Below are 22,470 nucleotides of genomic sequence, written 5' to 3'. Positions count from 1 at the left end.
TGTATATATAGTTATATAGTGAGTAAATTTGGGTACTAAATATACAACATGGTGAATGTAATTAAACAATACTCCACTATATGTAGTTAACAATACTTCAAAGATGATATAATTAGTATACTAAATCACAGACGTGGTAACTACAAAAATTCATGTAATTTTAAACTAGTTCCAAATAATTCCTGGCCCCTCTTAGTATCCATATTGCAAACTATAATTTGGGTTGGCCGGGTGCAAGAGAGAGAAAGAAGGAAGGAAACTGCCTCAGAGACGGGGGGTGAGATGAGGTGGGAGTGGCAGGAGGGATATGGGGAACAGTGGGGGTGGAAAAGGCGCAGTGGTGGAGGAATGGGTGCTTGATCATCGTATGACTGAAACTTAATCACGAAAGGTTGTAACTGTATCTCAAGGTGATTCAATAATAAGAAATAATACCTGGTCCCAGTGTACCCCTTAATTTTATGAGTGTTATTTATAGCTCAACTCTAAGCTAATTAGCCCACCTAGTGTCCCTTTATTCAAAGATGCACTCATAATTATCCAATCACAGGATACAAAACAATAGAGATTTGGCTGAGACTTCTTGGAGAGTCTCTTATCTTTCCCACTATCTAGAATTTGAAAGAAAATGATGTCTGAACCTGCTGGTCACTTTCAGACCTCCTGTGCTCTGGATATAAAGTAAACACTGAACAAGTTATTTTAAGAGAAAAGTAACAGACTGGGTCCTCTAAACACTATATCAAGATGCTCAGAAAGGCAGACTTATTTCTGGATTATCTATTTACATGAACCAAAGAATTGCTTGCTTTTGCTTCAGCTAATTTTGGTTGCGATTAGAGAATCCCACTTATATAGTCTCTGTGCTTAACATTACCTTCCATACCTTGAATTCTAATTTCTCTAGGCCCAGAACCTATATTCAGTCTGATAGCAAAGATCTTGACAGCTTGACCTCCTTTATGCCAGTCAGTTATGGTACTGTGGTTACCTCCATTTCCCTTCCTGAGGTTTTAGCCCATCCACCTGGATTATCCCTGCCTTTGCATCTTCTTTAGATCGTGTAGTTTGTTTACTTACATTTAATAAATCTTCTTAGTAACACCCAGTGTTATTTCTATCTTTTTTCTTACTGACATGAGGGCCAGGAGCGATAGCACAGTGGGTAGGGCATTTTCCTTGCACGAGGCTGACCTGGGTTTGATTCCTCCACCCCTCTCAGAGAGCCTGGCAAGCTACCAAGAGTATCCCGCCCGCACAGCAGAGCCTGGCAAGCTCTCTGTGGCATATTCGATATGCCAAAAAACAGTAACAACAAGTCTCACAATGGAGACATTACTAGTTCCCGCTCCAGCAAATTGATGAACAACGGGAGGACAGTGCTACAGTGCTATTGACATGAGAGATGGAGATCTGGAGGTCAGCGGTGGAGATGCTAATGCAAACTAACCCAGCCTTTCTTAAATATTAGTTGGTGGTCAGACTCAATAATTCCTTAAACATATTGATGCTCTTTGGCTCAGTAATTCCACTTCTTATATGGGTGACACAAGAAACTAGTCCACAACAAATAAAAATCTTTTACACAAATACTTTTATGGTAGTTATTTGTTTACTTATTTGTTGTTTTTTGGGTCATTCCCGGCAATGCACAGTATTTACTCCTGGCTGTGCACTCAGGAATTACTCCTGACAGTGTTCAGGGGACCATATAGGATGCTGGGAGTCGAATTTGGGTTGACCGCGTGCAAGGCAAATGACCTACGTACTATGCTGTTGCTCCAGCCCCCTATGGTCTATTTATAAGAGCAAAATATCTAGAAATAACATAACTGTACAGTAGAACTTATAGTTTTATAAATCATATGTATAAAAATGAAAGATACTATAGTTTTTAAAATATATATATATGCTTTTTATATACGCTTATAAAAGGCTCATGGATCAGGTAATTACAACTAGTAATTTGTTGTAAGATAAAACCTAAACTTCAGACAAAAACTATGCATGCAAAGTTTGCCAAATTGTTTATAATAATGAGAAACCAGAAGTAAATTTAATATTCAACATTACGGCATGGGAAAATAGTCGTGTTATAATAAAATTAAAAATCAGGTTCAAATGACCTCAACTATGTAAAACAAAATTATATCTGAATAGGAAAAAAGATCTAAAAGTAAATATTAAAGTCGTAATCCATGAGTAACTCTGGGAAATAACTGATGCATTTTTTAAGTCTTAAAAAATTATATTTTAGGCAACATGGTTACAATAGTGTTAACTTTTATGGTTATGATGTACAAAGTTACTGTACCTTCACCACCATGGAACTGCCCAAGATCCTCCACCACTGTCCCTAAATTATTTCTAGTCTACCTCTTCCTCTATGTCTCAATACATCTTGATAATCTCAGTTCTGCTCTTAAAGACCAAGGATTTCTCATCATTTGATACTGTCTATCTGTCTATTCCCTTGTTTTGTATAACTGATATTTTTGTCTTTAGAGATTTCCTGTGGCTTTTTATTTTTCAAAATTTGCACCAGGGCATATGTAATTTTTTTAATGGAGAAAGTTATTGTAAAAAGATGGTAAGGATGCTAACTATATAGCAACATGAAAATTGTTTGTGAACTAATGTTAAGTGAAAAAAGATGTATATAAAAACTTACTGTGATTGCAATTATGTAAATATGTTTCTGTACAGAGACAGGAACTGAGAAGGAAAATGTATAAATAGAATTAGGGCTTGTATTGTGCTAAGACTATGGGATTAGGACTAATTTATTCTTCTTTCAGATCTTTTAAATGTTGTTTCAATCATGTATATACATTTTTTGAACCATCCTTTCTGTGCATAGACACTGTTACAGTTAACTTCCTGCCTGTGAGACAGGCATCCTCTGGCTTGGCTTCACTGGCTTGGCTTCACTCCCATTCCTGCTTACTCTGGATTAGATCCACAACGCTCACGGTGACTCTAAAAAACAGCCATGAGGCTGGTAACAAAGCCAGTGTGACTGCTTTTGTTCCCTTAGGCTCCAAAGAGGCTGAGTCTGCATCGTGAGGAACTTTAATTGGAGACAAAGCTCAACCTGAGTTTTCACATGATGACCATTATCACTGACATTAAATATAGGTCTGGTACCATTTGACTGAATGTTTTTATAAGATAAGATTATGCCTCATGAATATTTGTAGTCAGGAGCAAATCTAGATGTAATTTCTTTCCTGAGTTTTCTCTAGCCAGGACGTAACCTAGTTAGTGGAAAAGTCTCACTGGTTTTGATGTTGCTGACCTTCCAGGTTTCCCTTATGTCCAGAAAGGCAAGTCAGCTTGGACCTTGTTGGAGAAAGAGAGCTGCACAAACATATCGCAAATAAAGTGATAATTATGCATGACTTTGGAAAAGGCAAAGGATTTAGAATCAGATAGATTTGGAACGAATTCTGATTCTGTCACTTATTGGCTATCTTAAGTGGACATTTCACATAACACAGCACCTTCACGTCTCATCTGAAAAACTGGTATGATAACTGTTTAATGGGCCAGCAGGGACAGTTATATAAAGTATGTGAAGCACTTGATATATTCCTGGCACTGAGTACCAGTATATCCAAACTGCAGTCCTATTATTCTCTTCCATCTCAAAGGTATAATTGTTTGTCAGGGTGACAGTCCAATATAGCCCAACAGGGGAAATAGTCTTTTAAAAATATGATGCTTGGAAAACTAGGAAGCAACATTCAAAAGAGCTAAAGGGCTAGAGCACTTGCTTGCATGCTGGTGCCCTGGCAGCACGTGATGCTCCAAGTACTCCGGGTATAGTGACCACCCAGCACCAGTCTAGGAGTAGCTCACAAGAACTTCTGGACATAGACTTTAAACCAAAATAAATAGACTCACAGGTATACTTATGTGAGTATCTAAGGCAATGTTCTCTTACATATAATATCAGTAGTATAAGCAAAAAAAAGGAAAGTCAGATGAACTGAATTTCGTCAAAATTAAATTATCACTTATTACTATTATTGCCACACCTAATGCTTCTCAGTGATCACTTTTGTTTTTTGCTCAGGGATTGCTCCTGGAGGTGTTCAAGGGACTGTATGTGGTGCTGGGGTTTCAAACAAGTCAGCCACAGATAAGGCAAGCATCCTGCTTTCTATACTATCTCTTTGTCCCTAACATTAAACTATTTTTGAAAATTTAAAGGACATAAAGCAAGTGAAAACAAACACAAAACAGAAAAAATACTTACAAGTCACGTATCTGATAAAAGAAATTATGTCCATAATGTATTTTTGAACTCTTAATATAAGGAAATACCAAGTGTAATAAAAAATGGGAAAGAGAAAATTACTTGACTAAATATATTCTTAAAAATACAAATGATGAATAAGCACATAAATTATGTTCAAAATCATTCAATAGGTAAATTTGAATAAAAGTCACAATTAAATAGCAAATCATATCCACTGGGATGGCTATAAGTAAGGATAACAACAATGTCAGAGAGAAGGGGAAAAGTTACAAGTGTCCTAAATCAAAGATGAGAAATAAAGTGGTACACTAACTTTTAAAAATGTTTGGAAGTTTCTCAAAATGTTTATCCTAATGTTTACCAGATGAACCAGCAATTCCATTCCTAAAGCTATATTAAGAAAATTAAAAGCATACGCACAACAAAGAGCTTGAACACAAATGTCCATAGCAGCAGTATTAATAATTGTCCAAAAAGAACCCCAAACTGAGATGATCATTAATATCCATCATTAATAAAATGGGTAAACTGTGAGATACTCATATAATGGAATATTATTTGGCAATAAAAAGGGATAAAGTACTAATAATTATGTAATACAAATGAACCTCAAAACATTTATGAAAATTAAAAATACAGGCATGAAAAGTCATATATTGTAAAATTCTATTTATATAAAATGTATTAAACAGGCAAATTCATGGAAACAGTTGGCAGACTGGTGGTTTCCAAGACAGAAAGCAAAGGTAGAAATAGAGAGTGATTGCTAATAGGTAGAAAGTTTCTTTGGGTGATGATAATGATCTGAAATTTGTCACTATTATTCAACAACTGTGAATGTATCCCAAAGAACCAAGTGTTGTGCTTTTAAAAATAAATCCAATAATATGTGGATTATATCTCAATAAGCTGTTAATTTTTAAAACTCTGATAACATTTTTAACTCCAAGGGATTATTAAAACATTTCTAGAAGTGTGTTAGAGTATATTTATCCTTTGTTAATATTCTAGTTGTCATCATTGCCATGCCTCTCACGGTGGGAAATTTCTCATCATGTTCAGTTTAGGAATGGTCATCTATCTACTTTTTTTCACCTAGGAAATTTGGGAAGAAATGACTCCTTCTGCACCAAATCAGCCCAAGTTTCATCAATTTTACCTTTTCCCTCTGCCATGCTGACCCACAAAGAAGGTGTTTTCAACACCTTCCTACATTCTCCTGGCATGTACTATTTCTGCACATGCTGACTAACACCTAATTGTCAACACTTGCAAATCTATCCTCGAAGATTTCTCTGGTCACTGGAATCTGCTATGCCCACACACTGAACTGACTGGAAGCATCAGGAACAAATATTCCCACTCTTCCATTCCTCTGCCCCTCAGAAGGAGAATTCTAAGGCTTATTTTCAACTCTGATTATCAGGTTTTCCAGTAGAATTATTCTTTCCCTCCCTTTCTCTTCCCTCCCTCCCTTTTCTCTTTCTCTTTCTCTGGCTCCCTCCCTCCCCTCTCTCTTTTTCTCTTTCTTTTTCTTTCTCCAACCTCTTGTAAAAGTCTCCAAGATACCTCCTAAATAAAACTATGTTATGAGTCTTTAGATTTGCTTTTTTTTTAAAACTCAAAATAAGAAACCCAGCAACATTACAAACACAGGGTGCCTGGCTAGCTGAGTGTAGGAGAAAGAGTGACAGAAAGCAGAGCTGAATCAAGCAGAGCTGAACCACAAGGGAAATAAACTAAAATTGAAGGCTGTCATTGTTATTTCTGTGTAAACCAGTCTGTAGTGACTGGTGAACCGTATATCTTTCTTTGATACTTATTATACTAGGAATTTTTCCCAAAACAAAAATTAGGGATGTAAAAATATTTTATCTGTTTCACTTTCTTATTAATAAGTAATAGGGGATAATTTAATATATAACACTATAGGTGTTAAAATAATAGATTGTTAGGGCCAGAGTGATAGTCTAGTTGGTAGGGCACTTGCCTTGCATACAGTCAACTTGGATTAAATCCCTGATACCCAATATGGTTCCTAGAGCCCCGCCAGGAGTGATCCTTGAGTGCAGAGCCAGAAGTAAGCCCTGGGCACTGCCAAGTGTATCCAAAGACCAAACCAAACCTCCACCCCCCACTCAAAAACAAAATAATATATTGATTTCTAGCTATCTAATTTACCTCCTAGAGAATCTTAACCAAAAAATGTTCCCATTATATTTAAATACAATGCTTTAACAGCATTCAAATTTCATTTTTCAAATGGCATATATATGTAAAAAATAGGTTTTTCTTCTCAGTTTGGTGGTAATCTTTTTATTAAAGAAAAAATACCACCTTTCTTATTCTCCATTCTACTAAAGAAGTCATAAGAAAAATTAGCTTTCCAAAAATTAAGAATAAAACTAGTTGGATCTCCAAGTCAACTATCCAATTAATGCCCATCAGTATTCAGTTAATACTGAATAAAGTATGAGCAAAGAAATGAAAATATATTGTTATTATGTGTTGTGACGACGTGGTTCCATGAATCTGAAAGGTAGAGAAATTCAAAAGGGTGAGTGGATGGTCCTAAAGCCACTAGTTGCCTATATTTAGATGCAGAGGCAGGCTGGGGTAGCTGAGAATTTGTCTCTTATCAGATACTATTGACCATAAGCAATAACAGAGATAAAATCTTCTACTTAGAGCAGGGATCTAGGGTGGGGATCCCCTGTCACAAAAGATGAATAGGGAGGTGGGGAGAGGTGGCTGTAGTTCCTTTTGGGATTTTGTGGCTAGTGGCCTAGAGAGGAAAGAATTTTTGATAAGGGTAGTTGAGGCATAACGAGTTATTCCACTGCTTTGTTCACTTCATGTGCCAATATTTTCCCAGGTCCTCTACTGAAGCTATAAGCAAAATCAACTGCAAAAAATAACCCATAGAGAAACGTGAGGACAGTGTCTGTCTATAGTGAGGTCAGGTATTAGAGCAAGAAAAGAGCAGAGCTTTTTCTCAAAGTAATCTTATAAATCAAAATATCAGAACAAATGAATAAATTGAATACTGAATGTGAGTTTAGACAAAATCAACAGTTATGACTTGAATTCACTCCAGATGCAACTTATTTTATAGAACAGTTAAAGATCTTAAAATAAGCATGTTGAGGGTGTTCAAAGAAAAAGTGAAGACATCGAAACAAGAAATTATGAAACAGAATCAGCAAAAATGGAACAAGAGCAGGTGGATTCGGAGCAAAATTAGGAATTTGGAGACTAAAAACAGGCAGTCATTGAAATATTGGAAAAGACAAAGAATCTAGACCTGACATGGCCAGAAAGTAAATCTGTGAATATAAATGACATGTGGGGAATCTCAGAATCAAGGCAGCCGCATAAAATGATGAACATCATGAAAAGTCAGAGAAGGACCATGGAGGGCCACTTTAAAGAGCTCGACATTTGCCTATCTAATAGAACTTCTTGAAGAAGAAGAATAAGAGGAAGGAGAGAAAAACAACATCTGAAGATATAATTTCCCAGAAATTGATTAGAATTAAAGTAAGTAGTACTCATGTAGAAAATGTAGTCAGAGAAGCACTAGGGCAGTAGGTAAATTTGCACTTAGACACAGCAAAGAGAAAAAGTAGAGCGTTGTTATTAAAAAATTTATCTTGAAATATATCAGAATAAGATAAGCTGCCAAAAGCAAACAATTGGACACTTCTCATTAGCAGTTTTACTTGTCAGAACATAATAAAAAGAAAACACAAAACACAAAGAAAATTTCTCCTAAAACTGGAATTTTACATCTAGCTAAACCTTGACTCCACAGAGAACATTTTTTAAAAAGGACTACATAGAATAATATATTTATTTAGAGATGGCCCATGAACTTTAAAACAGATATTAAAGGATACAGATTAATGGTAGTATAGAAAAACCTGGAAGAGCAATAGCACAGCGGTAGGGCGCGCCTTGCACGCGGCTGGCCCGGCTGAGCCGGGTTCAAATCCTCCGCCCCTCTCGGAGAGCCTGGCAAACTACAGAGAGTGTCTCGTCCGCATGGTGAAGCCTGGCAAGCTACCGGTGACGTATTTGATATGCCAAACACAGTAATAAGTCTCACAATGGAGATGTTATTGGGCCCACTTGAGCAAATCGATGAACAACGGGAGGACAGTGATAATAAACAAAAGAACACAGAAGTTCATGAACTATAGGAAGTTAATTATCTTTTGGAGATGACAATGATATATTTTTTCTTTGCAAAATGTTTACTTATGTCTAAAGAATTATAGCAAGGTGGCAGAACAGGGTTCAATAGGTTGTTAAATCATTCTAAGATTGCTATAGGTTTTACAAAATTTTAATAACTTAGAGTTAATAAAAACAAATGGTAAAGTAGACATCCAAAGGATAATCAGTTGAGATTAAAAACAAAATTTATAGCATCTAAATCTTCAAAGGGGGTTAAAAAGATACAAATTATAAGATGCAATCTTTCCAAACAAGCAAGTAAAAGGAAACTAAAAGGAAAGAAAATGAAAAGAGTAATGATAATTAGAAAATGCAAATAAGCTGTTACAATATGTTCAAATAAATCTAAAATTATAATAAATAAAAACATATTAAATTCATCTGTCACAATAAAGGGATTATTAAATTGCATTTTAAAAAGAGATATCTGTTCTCTCAAAATATACTATAAAAGGGAAAGAGAGAAGGATATTTTCCTACCAATTACATCACGGTCATGGTCACAGTTCTCCCATTGTTTATTGATTTGCTCGAGTGGGCCCAGTAACGTCTCCATCTTCAGACTTGTGTTACTGTTTGGCATATTGAATACTGTGTAAACTCACACAAAGGGGGCGCAGCACACAGCGGCGGTGGCTCTATCTCTCCCGCCACCCGCGTTCGGTTCACCCTTCTTCCCTCACCCCGGGGAGGTCGGTGGTGATGGGCAGGCAAAGGAAGGAATGAGGGCCAGGCTGGTTGGTATCAGTTGCAGTTTATTCCGATCCTCTCTCCATCTACACCAGTCTCCTTTCTCTGCCTCTGCTGCCCCTTTGCCCATTCTACAGTCTCATTATATCTCTCTCCATGAGGAATTGGAGGAACAATTACACATAGGTGTGGTCACAATCAATAGGGATAGAAATCTTAGCCTCAGGGAAAGCCGCTCCTGGGACAGATCTTCATTATCAAATCAATCCACCCTAGAGCGGATTCTCCTGGGTGTGTTTCTCTTCTCCTTGTCTAGCAAACATATAAGCATATATAATATAAATCATTTTGTATGGATACAGTAAGAAATATCTTAAACTTATAGAATTGCTCTCCTAGGGCCATCTCGATCTCAGACTACAGTGCTCAAGCCAGATAGTCTTTCCCACCCCTAGCAGGATCCTAATCTAGTCGTTACCTTTGGATCATGACAGCATTTGTCTATGATCAAACTCTTAACTTATAGTTAAGAATCATGGCACTTTGGCCTGGCCCATTTCGATGCCAGGGTAGCTCACCGCTTGCCCTGGGTCCATTCAGTCCCTCGTCGGGACCCTGCTTTTGGGGTGTTAGGAACTAAGGGAAACTGAGGCAGATGTCCGGGAGTGAGTAATATTCAAAGCCAATCAAATCTTAAGTTACAAAGCATAATGTTAACGGTCTTCCTGTATCTATACAAAAGGATATTGCTTTAAAGTAAACTGTTCATAAGGCATAAGGAGAGGAGAAAGGCAATATTTCACTCATACATATAAAGTCATAGATTTCTGGGAATCTGACCTTACAAATTAACAGAGTCTGATTAGGGGGAAAGCTGATTAACTGGGTGGGGAGGAGAGCATAGGGAAGACTGTTTACAGATAAACAGAATGGAATGGAAATGCTTCAGGAGCACTGTGATGGGTGTAACCAGATAAACCTAAACTCCTTGTGGAAGAAGGACAAAGCAATGTTACCCTACAGAATACATCACAGGTAGCTTGCCAGGCTTTGCCATGCGGGTGAGATACTCTTGGTAGCTTGCTGGGCTCTCTTAGAGGGGCGGAGGAATCAAACTCGGGTAGGCCATGTTGACCGCTGCAAAGCAAACGCCCTACCGCTGTGCTATTGCTCCAGCCCCTACCAATTACATACAATATTAAATTAAGATTTATTATAAATAAGGCAGTATGGACTTAATGTAAAATGAGTAGTAGAAAAATAGAATAGTATAGTAGTTTAAAAATATTCTGTATATAGCAAAACTGACATATAACTGATGTATAACTGATGAAAAGTGGGGGAAAGAATGAAAAGTGTCTTTCCAAACTAATGGATCATACATATATAACTACAAAATAATTAAGCTCTTAACTCATACTAAACACCAAAGATATGACCCCAGTGTGACATAAAACTTCACGATTCTTACAAGTAAATACAGGAAAATATGGCATCCCAGTGGTGGAGAGCCTGTGCTCCCTTTGTTCTCCCTTCCTCCCTCCTCTCTCTCTTTCCTCCCTACCTTCCTCTCTTCTTTCCTCCCTACCTTCCTCTCTTCTTTCCTCCTTTCCTTCCCCCATTCCTCCTTTCTCCCCTATTTCTCCTTTCCCTCCCTCCTTCCATCTTTCTTTCTTTCTTTCTTTCTTTCTTTCTCTAACTCTCTTTCTTTCTTTTTTCTTTCTCTCTCCTTTCTCCTACACTAAAATGTTAGAAAACTTTATTTTAACAAATGTATCTGATATTCAGAATTATAAAAATTACAAATTTGTAAGAACCCAAAGAAAATTGATGAAAGATATGACAAGTCACTTCACAAAAGAAGCTAGAGTGTCCAATAAATATATGAAAAGACATTCAAACCACCAGAAATTAAGAAAAACAAAATACAAAAACAATGGGATACCATTTCGTGTTTATCATGATGACGGGTAAAAATTTCTGTCTGAGAATTGCAAAGGCTGAAGATTCAGGAAAGCTTACAATTTCCTGTTAGGAATCTAAATTTGTTCAGTTAACTTATTAAAATGGTTATAATGTAGTAATAGTAATTCCTTCCTGAGCTATATATCTGAGAGGAAAACTTATATTTAAGCATAAGGAAACACACACAAATGCTTTTTGCAATTATCAAAAAATGGCAAATAATATTAATCATCACCAATAAAATGCACACAGTGTGATTTATATATGTAGAATATTATGTAACAGTTAATATAAATGAAACTGAGTTACAAATATTTGTTTGTATGAATATCTAGAATACAATAATGAGCAGGGAAAATCATCAAATGGCATTTATAGTGTGACATCATTTATAAAAATTGGTAAAACAATACCAGCAAATTTTTGAACATAGCTATTAAGAAAAATTGAATTTATTACAGTGGTTCCTCTATGGTTAAGGGAGGGAGAGACGTGATCTGGCAAGAGTATAGGAAAATCTCAATATGATCTCTATATATTTTTGAACAGGGAACTTTGTGGCATAGATGCTGAAGTAAAGACAAGCTATTTGGTGGGAAAGGACAGCTGCTCTATTTTCCCCCTCTATATTCACAATAAACAAAATAAAATATTTAAAGAAAATAACAACTTGTTAAGGATTCTAGATTCTCACCCAGCATTTCTGAAGGCTCCTAGTCTATGAGGAGTGACAGTATAAGAATCGCAGTTTTGTGTTGAGGATGGTCTAGTGAGGGGCACTGACAGACAGACTAGTGTCCCCAGGGAGATGCCAAAACCCACTGCTTACTACTACATCTTCCAATGTGGGGAATGGGACTGGTTTAGAAAGTGAATTAAGGAGTTCCAATCCTGTGGACAGAATTGATCATATCATACATTCTAAAGGTACCTCCCAATCTTTCCAAGTCATGGCACATATGGATGATAAGGAACACTAACTTCCATTTGCAGGGCTCCAGCTGCTCCTGGTTCTACCTGTGTCCTGAGTTTAGTGAATCAATATCTCACAGTTGCAAATTTCACAGCATCACACAGCCTACTTGCAAGGCATACCAGTGTGTGACAACAGATCTTTTGGAAAATTTTCACCAGCGATGTCATTTTTCATCAAAGAGTTGTAAAATTTATAAACCAGTCCAAACTGTGGTAAGAGCATTGTTTTGTTTTGTTGTTTTTTATTTTTGCTGTGACACAGCTTCTACTAGAATTTGTGCAGTAGCAAATAGGAACAGAAAGAGCTAGCACAAAAGAGTTAGAATGAACAGTATTAACATTCTCTTTCATACTGCTGAAGACAGATCAAGAACCCTCTGCAATTCACTCTTAAGCATCATATCAGGGAGTGACTGGTTGGGACTGGGATGTGGCTCAGGACATAAGGAGCAGAACAGAACACAGTTACAAAGCAGAGTGACCAAACAGGACAGGACAAAGTAAGCCCTCATTGACACTTTAGTTAGGGATCTGATGCCCTAGTTATGTCAGCCCCATGGTGCAGAATTTTAATCAATGTTAACCATGCATATATTATAGCATATTCTAGGGACTAGATCAAACACTTTACAAAATAGTTCATCTTTGTTTTTATAAAATCCCCAACTAAATGAGCTCTAACAAGTGAACATAGAATTATGATCCTCTACCCCAGTTACATGACTCGTCTTTGTGCTAGGACAATTTCTCAGTCCCCTAGTAAGTCAACAAATTGGCCCTGGATACCAGATAGTCTTGATGGAAAACAGGGATAGTATTGTATAATCATGCTAATTACTAAAATACTAAAAAACATCCATTTACATTTTTGGTAAGTACTCATTCCCATAGCCCCACAATCCTGACATACAACCATTCCATCATACTGACGCTTCTTGAATATCTCATTTCTTGAAGATCCACTGACCAAAGTATTAATACTGAAAGCAGCATGGGACCATCAGGGTATTTAACACTTTATCATGAGTGGCTGAAGATGAACCACCACATTCATGCTTGATAGTCCAGTAACACAATTAGTCACACCATTCCCATGGATCCCAGGAGAGAACAGCATCTCTGAATGGTCAGGTTATCAAACCAGAATAATATACCTCTCTGAAAAAATTAAAGTGCTCACACCTCTCTTTGAGGTTAGATGCCAGGTGTAAAGAACCTTTTGAATCTGTGACAGGTTTGTGGGGGATTTGGCATTCCCCTAGAAGTGAGACACTCATCCTGACAGAAGACCAAACCTGGTCACTTGCCTAGGCTGGTCTTTTCTCATGAGCCATCTTCCTTAATTGTAGCTGCCAATTCCCATGATTTAAAACTTATCTTACAGGACACCAGGATACTTGAGTCCACTGCATGACTCGAGAAAAACCAAAACCAAGCCAGTCTTGGAACCTAACAGCAATACTGGTGTATCAGCCCTGCTATTTGCAGAAGTGAGAGGAGGCAGCACAGAGCTTGGAAAGGGAAAAGAAATGTCGGGTGGGGGTGGGGCAGAGGATAAGAGGGAGCAATGCCATTCCTGGAGCAGGGGTTCTGTTGTTCATTCAGGGACTCAAAGGGGAGCAGGGATTTCATTTTGATAGGCAACCAGGCAAATACATTCCCAGGAAAACAAAGGAAAGACAAAGCAGAATGGCCAGGTCTACTCACCAGGGCTGGTTATTGTCAGGAGTTCAAGCTGTCGCTGTTGCTGCAAAAGAAAACACATTATGAGAACATTTATTAGAGCCCAACTAAACCCGGGATTAACAGGTCAGGGCAGATGTGCAAAGGGCATGTTTTTTTTCAATATTACTGTTTTAATGATTGATAAAACAATTGATAAAGAATATAGGCAACAACAAATATTGACAACTATATTGACCTAATTGGTGTCAACAAACATTAACAAAATTGTGGGATAAAACATGGGGTAAACCATGACCATGATGCTCACTCACAATTCTGCATAAAGTCACCTTTGTGTTTGTTTTTCGGTCACATCCAGCTATGTTCAGGACTTACTCCTACCTCTGTGCTCAGGGAGCACTCCAGAAAAGCTAGTGAGATCATATGAGGTTCTAGGGACTGAACCCAGGTCAGCTGCGTGCATAGCAAGTGCCTTAACAGCTGTACTATCTCTTCTGTCCCTCTGGAATTGTCTTGAGCCCTGGCCTAGAAACAAAGAAAAGGAGCCTTCAATTTATACTGAAAGCTCAGAGGGACCTAGGGTTATTCCAGTCAAATCTGCATTAAACTTAGGGGGAAAATGAGGCCTGAGAAGAATATGGTTTTCTTGGATCACAAAGAAAATCCCATTCCAGATTCCTAGTACTGCTTCTAGTCTCCAACAGTTTAAATGGTCTGGAGACGTTTAGGGACACAAAGATCAATGCCATACCTCTCCAGGCTAAACCAATCTGCTTCCCTCCTTTCCTCCTTCCCTCCCTCACCCCCTCTCTCCTTTTCTTCCTCCCTCCCTCTCCTCCTTCCTTCCTCTCTCCCTTCCTCCCTCTCTCCCTCCCCTCTTCCCTCCCTCCCTCTCTCTCCTTCCCTCCATCTCTCCCTCCCCCCCACCCTCCCTCCTACCCTCTTTTTTTTACCATCCTTCCCTATTTTCCTACCATCCTTCCTTCCTTTCTGTTTGTTTTTATTGTGTGTGTGTGTGTGTGTGTGTGTGTGTGTGTGTGTGTTTTGGAACACAAAAACAGCATTGCTCAGATGTGATTTTCTCTAAAGAACAGGTCTCAAATCTCCTAGTCCTGTGGTCCCCCTTTTTCTACATTTAACTTTGATTTTTCTCAGAAAAACATTTCTAAGATCGCTCTAACCTTGTTTCCATGTCATCTCATGTGTCTAAAAACAGGTCTGTGTCCTCTCAGGGCTTTCTCAATCACATCTTTCCTGCCAGCTTCTAACTCATTACACTTGACATTTTCAAGCAAACAATGCAGCTCCAAGATGTCACTGACCTACATCCTTGCCCTGAAATGAAACACACACCCACACATGTGGGCTAGCAGGAATGCTGGAGTCGGGCCACCTTCCTCCCCAAACAGAACCAGGCCAGTAGTACAGTTGCCTTTGCCAAGGCCAACCTGTGTGGCTTGGCACTTTCCCCTGAATGAGAAAAAGAAAAATCCAGTGACCTCCTATTTTTTCCATAAGCTGTACTTTGTGATTATTGCAGCTGGCGAAGGAAGTCTATTTATCTGAGAAGTAACTATTTCCTAATTAAGAGCTATCTTAAATGGTGATTTTCTATCCAGCTTCCAGTAGAAAAAAAAGCAAAGATAAACTTTACAGGAGACATACAGATAGGGATGTGAGTCCTGGTTTCTCGTGTGGCTGTGATAACACACAGCATGATTCTGGCCTCTAACGCCACACCTCTAAAATGAATGAAGTTATTCATTTATACCTCCAGCAAAAGCAACCAGGCAATGTGCTTGTGGGCTCCCTCTTCTGGTGTAGAGTTTCCTGAGAATCTCTTAAATCAGGACAGAGTGCTTAAAAGACAGAAAAGGCAAATGGAACCAAAGGTTAAGTTTTCCCCTTATATTGCAGTTTTCCGCACACGTGGTTCTCTCTTATTAGTTGAGGGACATGTTAAGGGTCTGGAACAACTAATATTCAGTCTATGACATAGGGTAAACCTTGTTAAGCATTTGCAAAATGTGATTCAATCATTCCTGGAATCAGTATTATCCTTTCAATCACCCCCTCCCTCACTTCTTTGTTCATTCTATCCCTCTATCTCTCTGACTAGTCTCTGATCATCTTTGAGGAGGATCCTCCTCACTAAGATGTCCATGAGGACCCTGTAGGTCAAATCCCCAAACCTAGACTCCTTTCTCTTCCTCAGAACAGAATGACCATTTGACAATTTGTTCTTCCAATACCTCTTATAAAAACTCCCTTGTATTATGTGCTGTCTTAATTAGTCACATTAGTTCATCCCTAGGTCTCTATCTGAACTTGATCCAATCTAGTTCGAATAATTCCACGATTCCATTGTTTCCTCTGCAATGATTCTTTCACATAGGAATTAACCAGCAAGAGAAGTAAGCATATCCGTTCCTCTAGGACTTTCCCTCTTCCACCTCTTTGGAATTTCTTGCTTGGTTTTGCTCTCACATCTCTGTACCCAGTAACACACTCTATCCAATGATTTCCCCAACTACACCCTCCCACCCTATCACTCCTGGAGAGAGATTCGTTCTTTTACTCTTATATATAGAACTACTCTTTAAATATGTATAGTTCCATCTGTCTGCACTATATTTGTGTGGATGAATTAAATCTAACCTGGTGACAGACCCCTTTAACCCAGAGTTCACTAACACAGTTTGCGTCCCCTAGTGGTCTCACAGATAAATGTGGGCTATTGTTCTCACCCCTAGCTCTTAAAATTGGGTGACAACCCGCCCATTCTCTACCCAGAAAGAAACAAAAATATAGGTATGTGATCTTGGGTTCTACTCCCAAAACTGCAAAAACGAAACATAAGAAATACACATTTAAGAATAACCATATATTAGTTTCTTTTACATAAGAAATGGGACTTTCCAAATATTTCTTTCAAAGATTTTTAAAAAGAAATTAAATGAAAGAGGACATTTTTATTATTAAATTGTATGTCTTATAGAGTCATTTGAAATTTCCAAAGGAAACTAAAAATAGAGCACATGATCTATGGAATTTGACTAATAATATGCAATCAGTTATATAGAGAGAGCTAGAACATGTTGAACATAAAGAACTATAAAAAATATCAGAAATAGTTACCAACATAGAGGGAACGGACCTTTTATATGGAGCTGATTCATTATCTAAAGCCTGGATTGTAGGAGATGCAAACTACCTGGAGGAAGTGAAGTCCATGAGCTGTGCACAGGATTTGGGACACTGTCAAGACTTCCTGGATGAGAGCTGAGCAGCCAAGCAGCCACGCAATTAGCTCACCAAAACCTAAGTTTAAAGTTGTCAGAGCTTTCACATGTGTGATACGAATACTGTATACATGTGTGTGCACACAAGTTCAAGTGTTCATGTGTGTAAATGTGTGTTTTTAAGAGAATGGAGGACAGTCCTTCTCAAGTAAAGGAATTTAACACTAGGAAAATGTGCCCAAGCGTGCCTATGTGATATCGCACTAACTCCCATGGAGGATGGGTATGCTACGGTGGGTCAATGGAGAACTGACACACAGGACTCCTAGCTATATATGAACCTTGCCTAGTGCCTCCAATGGACAATCAGAATGAACCCATTTTGCGTTTAACCAAAACTCACATTTGCATAGTGAGTGTGAATCATGACTCCATAGAAACCTATTGAGTAGCATGTTCAGAGGTCAATAGAATCAAATATCTGAATCTTATGTCATCCAAGAATTGACAGAACATCTACAGAAGATGCATAATGAACAGTCTGCAAGCACTCTTACTGCTGGAGTTAGTCATGGATGGTGCTCCAAGGATCCAGGGGAAGCTATTTTATTAATATGATGTAAGTTTATCATGGGCTGGAGCGATAGCACAGCGGTAGGGCGTTTGCCTTGCACGCAGCCAACATGGCCGACCCGAGTTCGATTCCTCCGCCCCTCTCGGAGAGCCCGGCAAGCTACCAAGAGTATCTTGCCCACACAGCAGAGCCTGGCAAGCTCCCCGTGACGTATTCGATATGCCAGACACAGTAACAACAAAGTCTCCAATGGAGACGTTACTGGGCCCGCTCGAGCAAATCGATCAACGGGAGGGCCTTTACTTTACTTTACTTTTAAGTTTATCATAGGTCACAGTGTTCTTAGGATGGAAATAGTGGAAGGTGGGTTAGTTAGCAACATTATCTAGGAAATGTGGTTCTCTTATGTGCTCAACTATTTTCAATGAAAACTATTGCCCTACATCAAAGAACCAATCATTAAAATGTTTGAAATTATGAAGCAACACATGCTTATTTTTATCATTCTCCCAATTTCTAAAAATTCAAGTAAACTAAAAACTAACACCACCAAATAAAAAAAAAGAGAGAACCACACTGAGAATTTTGTTGTATTTTCTTGTTATCTTATTTGTGTATACTTATAAGATCATATTTGTTTATGAGTACCTAATAAATGAGGTACATTTTTATCTTGTGCATCATTCTTTTTGTTTTTAAGTATTATTTTTATTGTCATAACTGATGTTTACTAGCAGTTACTATTAATATTTTGTTTCTTTTTTTTTTCAAGGGAAGCTGGCACTAATGAACATTACACAAATAACATTATGTGCTTTTTTTGTCTTATGATTATCAATCTGAACAACTCAGTTATTGCAATCTAGAGATCTGGACAAAGTAGGCTGAATCTGGGAAGATGCTTCAAGGCACTACCTAACTTGGAGATACATTTCATCTTCTAATCTGAAGTCCCTCCGACTAAGTACAGAAAATATTTTATAGGAGGAGCTCCAGACTCAAAATCAAAGATGTAAATCCTGATTCTGTCATCTCTCTGATCTGAGTTATTTTAGGTGTGTTGAACCATTCCACACCTAAAATAGACTGACCTCTAAGTGCTAATAGGAAAGAGACATTTAGGGGAAGAATTGTTCTAAAGGTGGGGCAGACAGATTGGGGAACATATTGGTTTAAAACTTGGATTTCTGAAGGCCAACACCAGCTCTGCTCTACCCAGGCTGACATTTTAACATGTAGTCAAGATCCTCTTAACTGATGTTCCTTCCTCTAGACAAGTCTCCTCCAATTTGTCCACATAGTTTCTGAAGTGGCTTTTGAGAATACATGTGCTTAAACTCAGCAGGGTTCATAGAGGATCAAGTCTAACCCTTTGGAGGCTATTGGAGTATTCTATGACCTGGTTCCTGATTTCTCTCTCTGGATCTCCAAGACAGGGATCTCTAACCATGATAAACTATGTCCATATACCCAAATCTGCTGTATTATGATCTCTAGGCATTTGCACATGCTTTTCTCTCTTCTTCTAAGAACATTCCAGCATTGAGTCTTTTTTTGTTTATTTCTTACTACTTACTCAGATCTCAACTGTTATATATAAAGTCTTCCCTTGTCAGTGTTGAACTGGATTTCATGTGTATTCTCTTGATTTATCTATCATAACACCGTCTCATTGTATTTATCTGGCCACTTTTTCCCTTTTCCTCTCCAATTGCTGTGGAGGGGGGCTATGCCATCTTTCTTTATCTGAACAATAGACTGTGCTCAGTAAAGGTACAATCATCACCTGAATGATAAATAGAATGAACTTGTCTTTAAAAGAGATATCGAGCACCCCCTACCTCCCATCCATCTATACACACACACACACACACACACACACACACACACACACGCCCCCTAATAATTTTCCTCAAAGTCCCCTCTGTTCCTGTCTTTGGGATCTAAGAATTGGGCCACATAGAATTTGGCCTTCTTCATGTGGATGGGAATAATTACATGAGGTTCTGGCTAAAAATGGACTTTTCATTTTGATCACGATCTGCATTACTTCTCGGAATGAGAAAGGGACATGGTGTTCTGGGAGCTCAGGGACTGGTTTGATGTGTGGAGTTGTGCGTGGTAGAAGAGAATCGTCACTGATTATGTGTTCAGTTTTGCTTTCTGAGTTTCGTGCAGGATAGCTATTTGGGGAAAAGTCAGTGTTTCATGGCACAGACTGAGATGATTTAAATAAAAAACACCGGAAATCTCTGCATAATCCTGTCACTCCAGAAGACAGCCGCCATGGGGCAGACTTGAGAATCAACACAAGTCTGAAAATTCGAGTAATGGGGCACAGGGACGCATTTGGCTTCAAGGCACAGACTTCTGTGCTTGCAAACCCTCCCTTCCCCTGCTCATTTTCACCTTAGTCATAGTAAATTTCTATGCATCCAGGAATTTTATGCTCTGTCCCTGCCCTATTCTCAAGCAAAGCCTGTTCTTGAGAAAATATTTCAGGTGTTATTGGTTTCTGACTAAACTCACTGCTTCTGATCTCTCTTACACCAGTCTAACCTACTCACTAGCGGTGGGACTGATCAGTTTAGATTCAATTTTCTCTTTTCTCTAAATAATTTAACGAACACCATTGCATTTGTGATAGAACAGATTTCTTAGCTTGACATTCAGAATGGTGTGAAACACTTTCTTGAGTTTTAAACTGTTATATTTGAGAAAGAAAAACTTTTAATTGTTGTTTAGGCAAAATGGTCACAATGGTGTTAACTTTGATGGTTTTGATAAAAAAAAATGACTGAACCTTCACCAAAATGTCTAAGATGCTCTACCACTCTGTCTCACCTCTAGTTCATTCCCTCTCCCCCACTCCACTGATTTGTAATCTCACTTTTGAATTCAAAGGTCAAACGTTTGTCCTCATTAGCTATTGTTCGTTCACTTATTTTGTTTCTATATATATCACAGATAAAATAGATCATCCAGTATTTCTCTTAACATGATATCCTCTAGCTCTATCCATGTTGTATCAAACTTCATTCTTTTTTTACAGCTATTTAATATTCCTTTATACATGTAGATCACAACTTCCTTATATAATTATCTGTTTTTGGACACTTGGAGTTGTTTTCCATATTCTGTCTATTGTACTAAGTGTTCCAATAAACATAAGTATTTGCACATCTTTTTGAATAATTTTTTTATGCTCTTGTGATAGATGTCAAGAAGTAGGATCATAGAAAGCCCTAATCCAGACAACATTTTCACCAGCTTCCTTTTAACCACATCTGATCCAGTTATTGTTGTAAAAAAATGTAATTTTTACATTTTAATGTGTAAAAAATTTTGGAAAACAGACAAATCCTATTATTTTCAGAAACAATAATGAGACAATAAGGTAGGCTTAATCATGTTGACTCATGTCATATGTGGAAGGTTACACTCTTACTGGGCAGAAGAAAAGAAGAACAAAGAGAGAAGGTCACCTCTGCAGGAAAAGGAAGCAGAATTATTACAGAATCCTGGAAAACACTGTCTTGATGCATTGAACTTATGCCCAGAGACACGGAAGTGAGATGCTAGCTTTTGTTTGACCGTTGTTCATACTACCACCTTACTTACTTCCTAGTTCCTGTCCCTTTCACAGTCCTTCTTCTACTTCACCTCATAACAGTCAATGACCAACAAGGCTTTCCCAGATAGCACAGTCCCTTCACGCTTGAACTCTTCATTTCTTTATATGCTAATTTATCGTTTATATCAACATATATTAACATATATCAGACATGTTGCTGAGTTAGCTTGAGAAAGACACAGTTCCACTCTTCAAAAAGATAACTCTCAGAGAGGTGGAGATGACAAGAGCAATTAAGAAAATAATTACATTGCATGAATTCACTGTGATTTTGACAAAGGTGGCAAAGAAACTAGGAGGGAAAATAGTATGACTAGTGCTCAGTGGATTCTGGGAGCTTCAGCCGACTGCTACTTAACCTAATACCTCCAAGAGTGCTTCAAGTCTACCGTCTTCAAGGAAATACTGAGCAGTGGCTGAAGTTCAGCATTTCTTTGGGACACTCTCATTAGGAAAATGAAAAATGCATTTTTGGAGAAAGAGCGGGCACATCCCTCAGGGCTGATGTGCATTCCATAACTAGAGGTTAAATTCCACAGGAAGTAGAGTGGGGTCGCTGACAAAAGCTGGGACTGCACATGTGAGATTGCTTCAATATATTTTACTGAGTAGTTCCTGCTCTAGTAGCTTCTTGTTATTGGAAAAACCAATCACACAAGTGGTTTTTATCCCCGGGGTGGTTTTAAAGAAATATTTCAGTTCAACCTCTGGCAGCCTGCACAAAATCAGGGCAAGTGGAAATACAAGGAATACGCAAGACTGTGAAAACAACTGGGAAGCAGGATTAGGAGCAGCAGTGGCTATAGAAGCTTTTCTTTGCTGAACACTTTGTGCCAATCCTCACACCTTTCAAGTGAAAGGGTGTTATCCCTTTTACAAATGAAGAAGCAAAGGATCAAGAGGTTCAATTACAGCTAAAACATAAATTCAAACCCATAGTGTATGCCTCTGAGGGACGAGCTAGTTCATTGTGAGAAACTACCGGGAACTCCTGAGCAATTCCCAGATTTGGAAACAGATGAGCTGTGCGAGCAGTGGTGAATGACACCACACAACCCAAGTTAGGCTCAGCATGGGAACAGCATGAGCCACAACTGGAGGGTGAACTTCATTATAGTGGTCCTGGTTTAAACCTGCTATTTATCTATATTTCGACTTGACTAATGTCATTCTCATTCTTGTCCCAATTCCATTAACGGCA

At 38.2% G+C, this 22,470-nt stretch overlaps 1 protein-coding gene across 1 annotated transcript in view; it reads right to left on the bottom strand.

The window, feature by feature from the left end:
* The window catches only part of AGBL4 (AGBL carboxypeptidase 4), a 1,380,022-nt gene that overhangs the window by 334,297 nt on the left and 1,023,255 nt on the right, over positions 1 to 22,470 (bottom strand). Inside the window, exon 6 of the mRNA XM_056122279.1 lies at positions 13,841 to 13,880. Within this exon, the coding sequence (XP_055978254.1) occupies positions 13,841 to 13,880 (40 nt within the window). The remainder of the gene's footprint in view (positions 1 to 13,840; positions 13,881 to 22,470) is intronic.

This window comes from Sorex fumeus, unplaced genomic scaffold (genome assembly GCF_029834395.1).
Source record: "Sorex fumeus unplaced genomic scaffold, SorFum_2.1 ptg000045l, whole genome shotgun sequence".
Lineage (NCBI taxonomy): Eukaryota > Metazoa > Chordata > Mammalia > Eulipotyphla > Soricidae > Sorex > Sorex fumeus.
The sequence above is the reverse complement of the archived record's forward strand: the minus strand, read 5'-3'. Positions and strand labels throughout refer to the sequence as shown.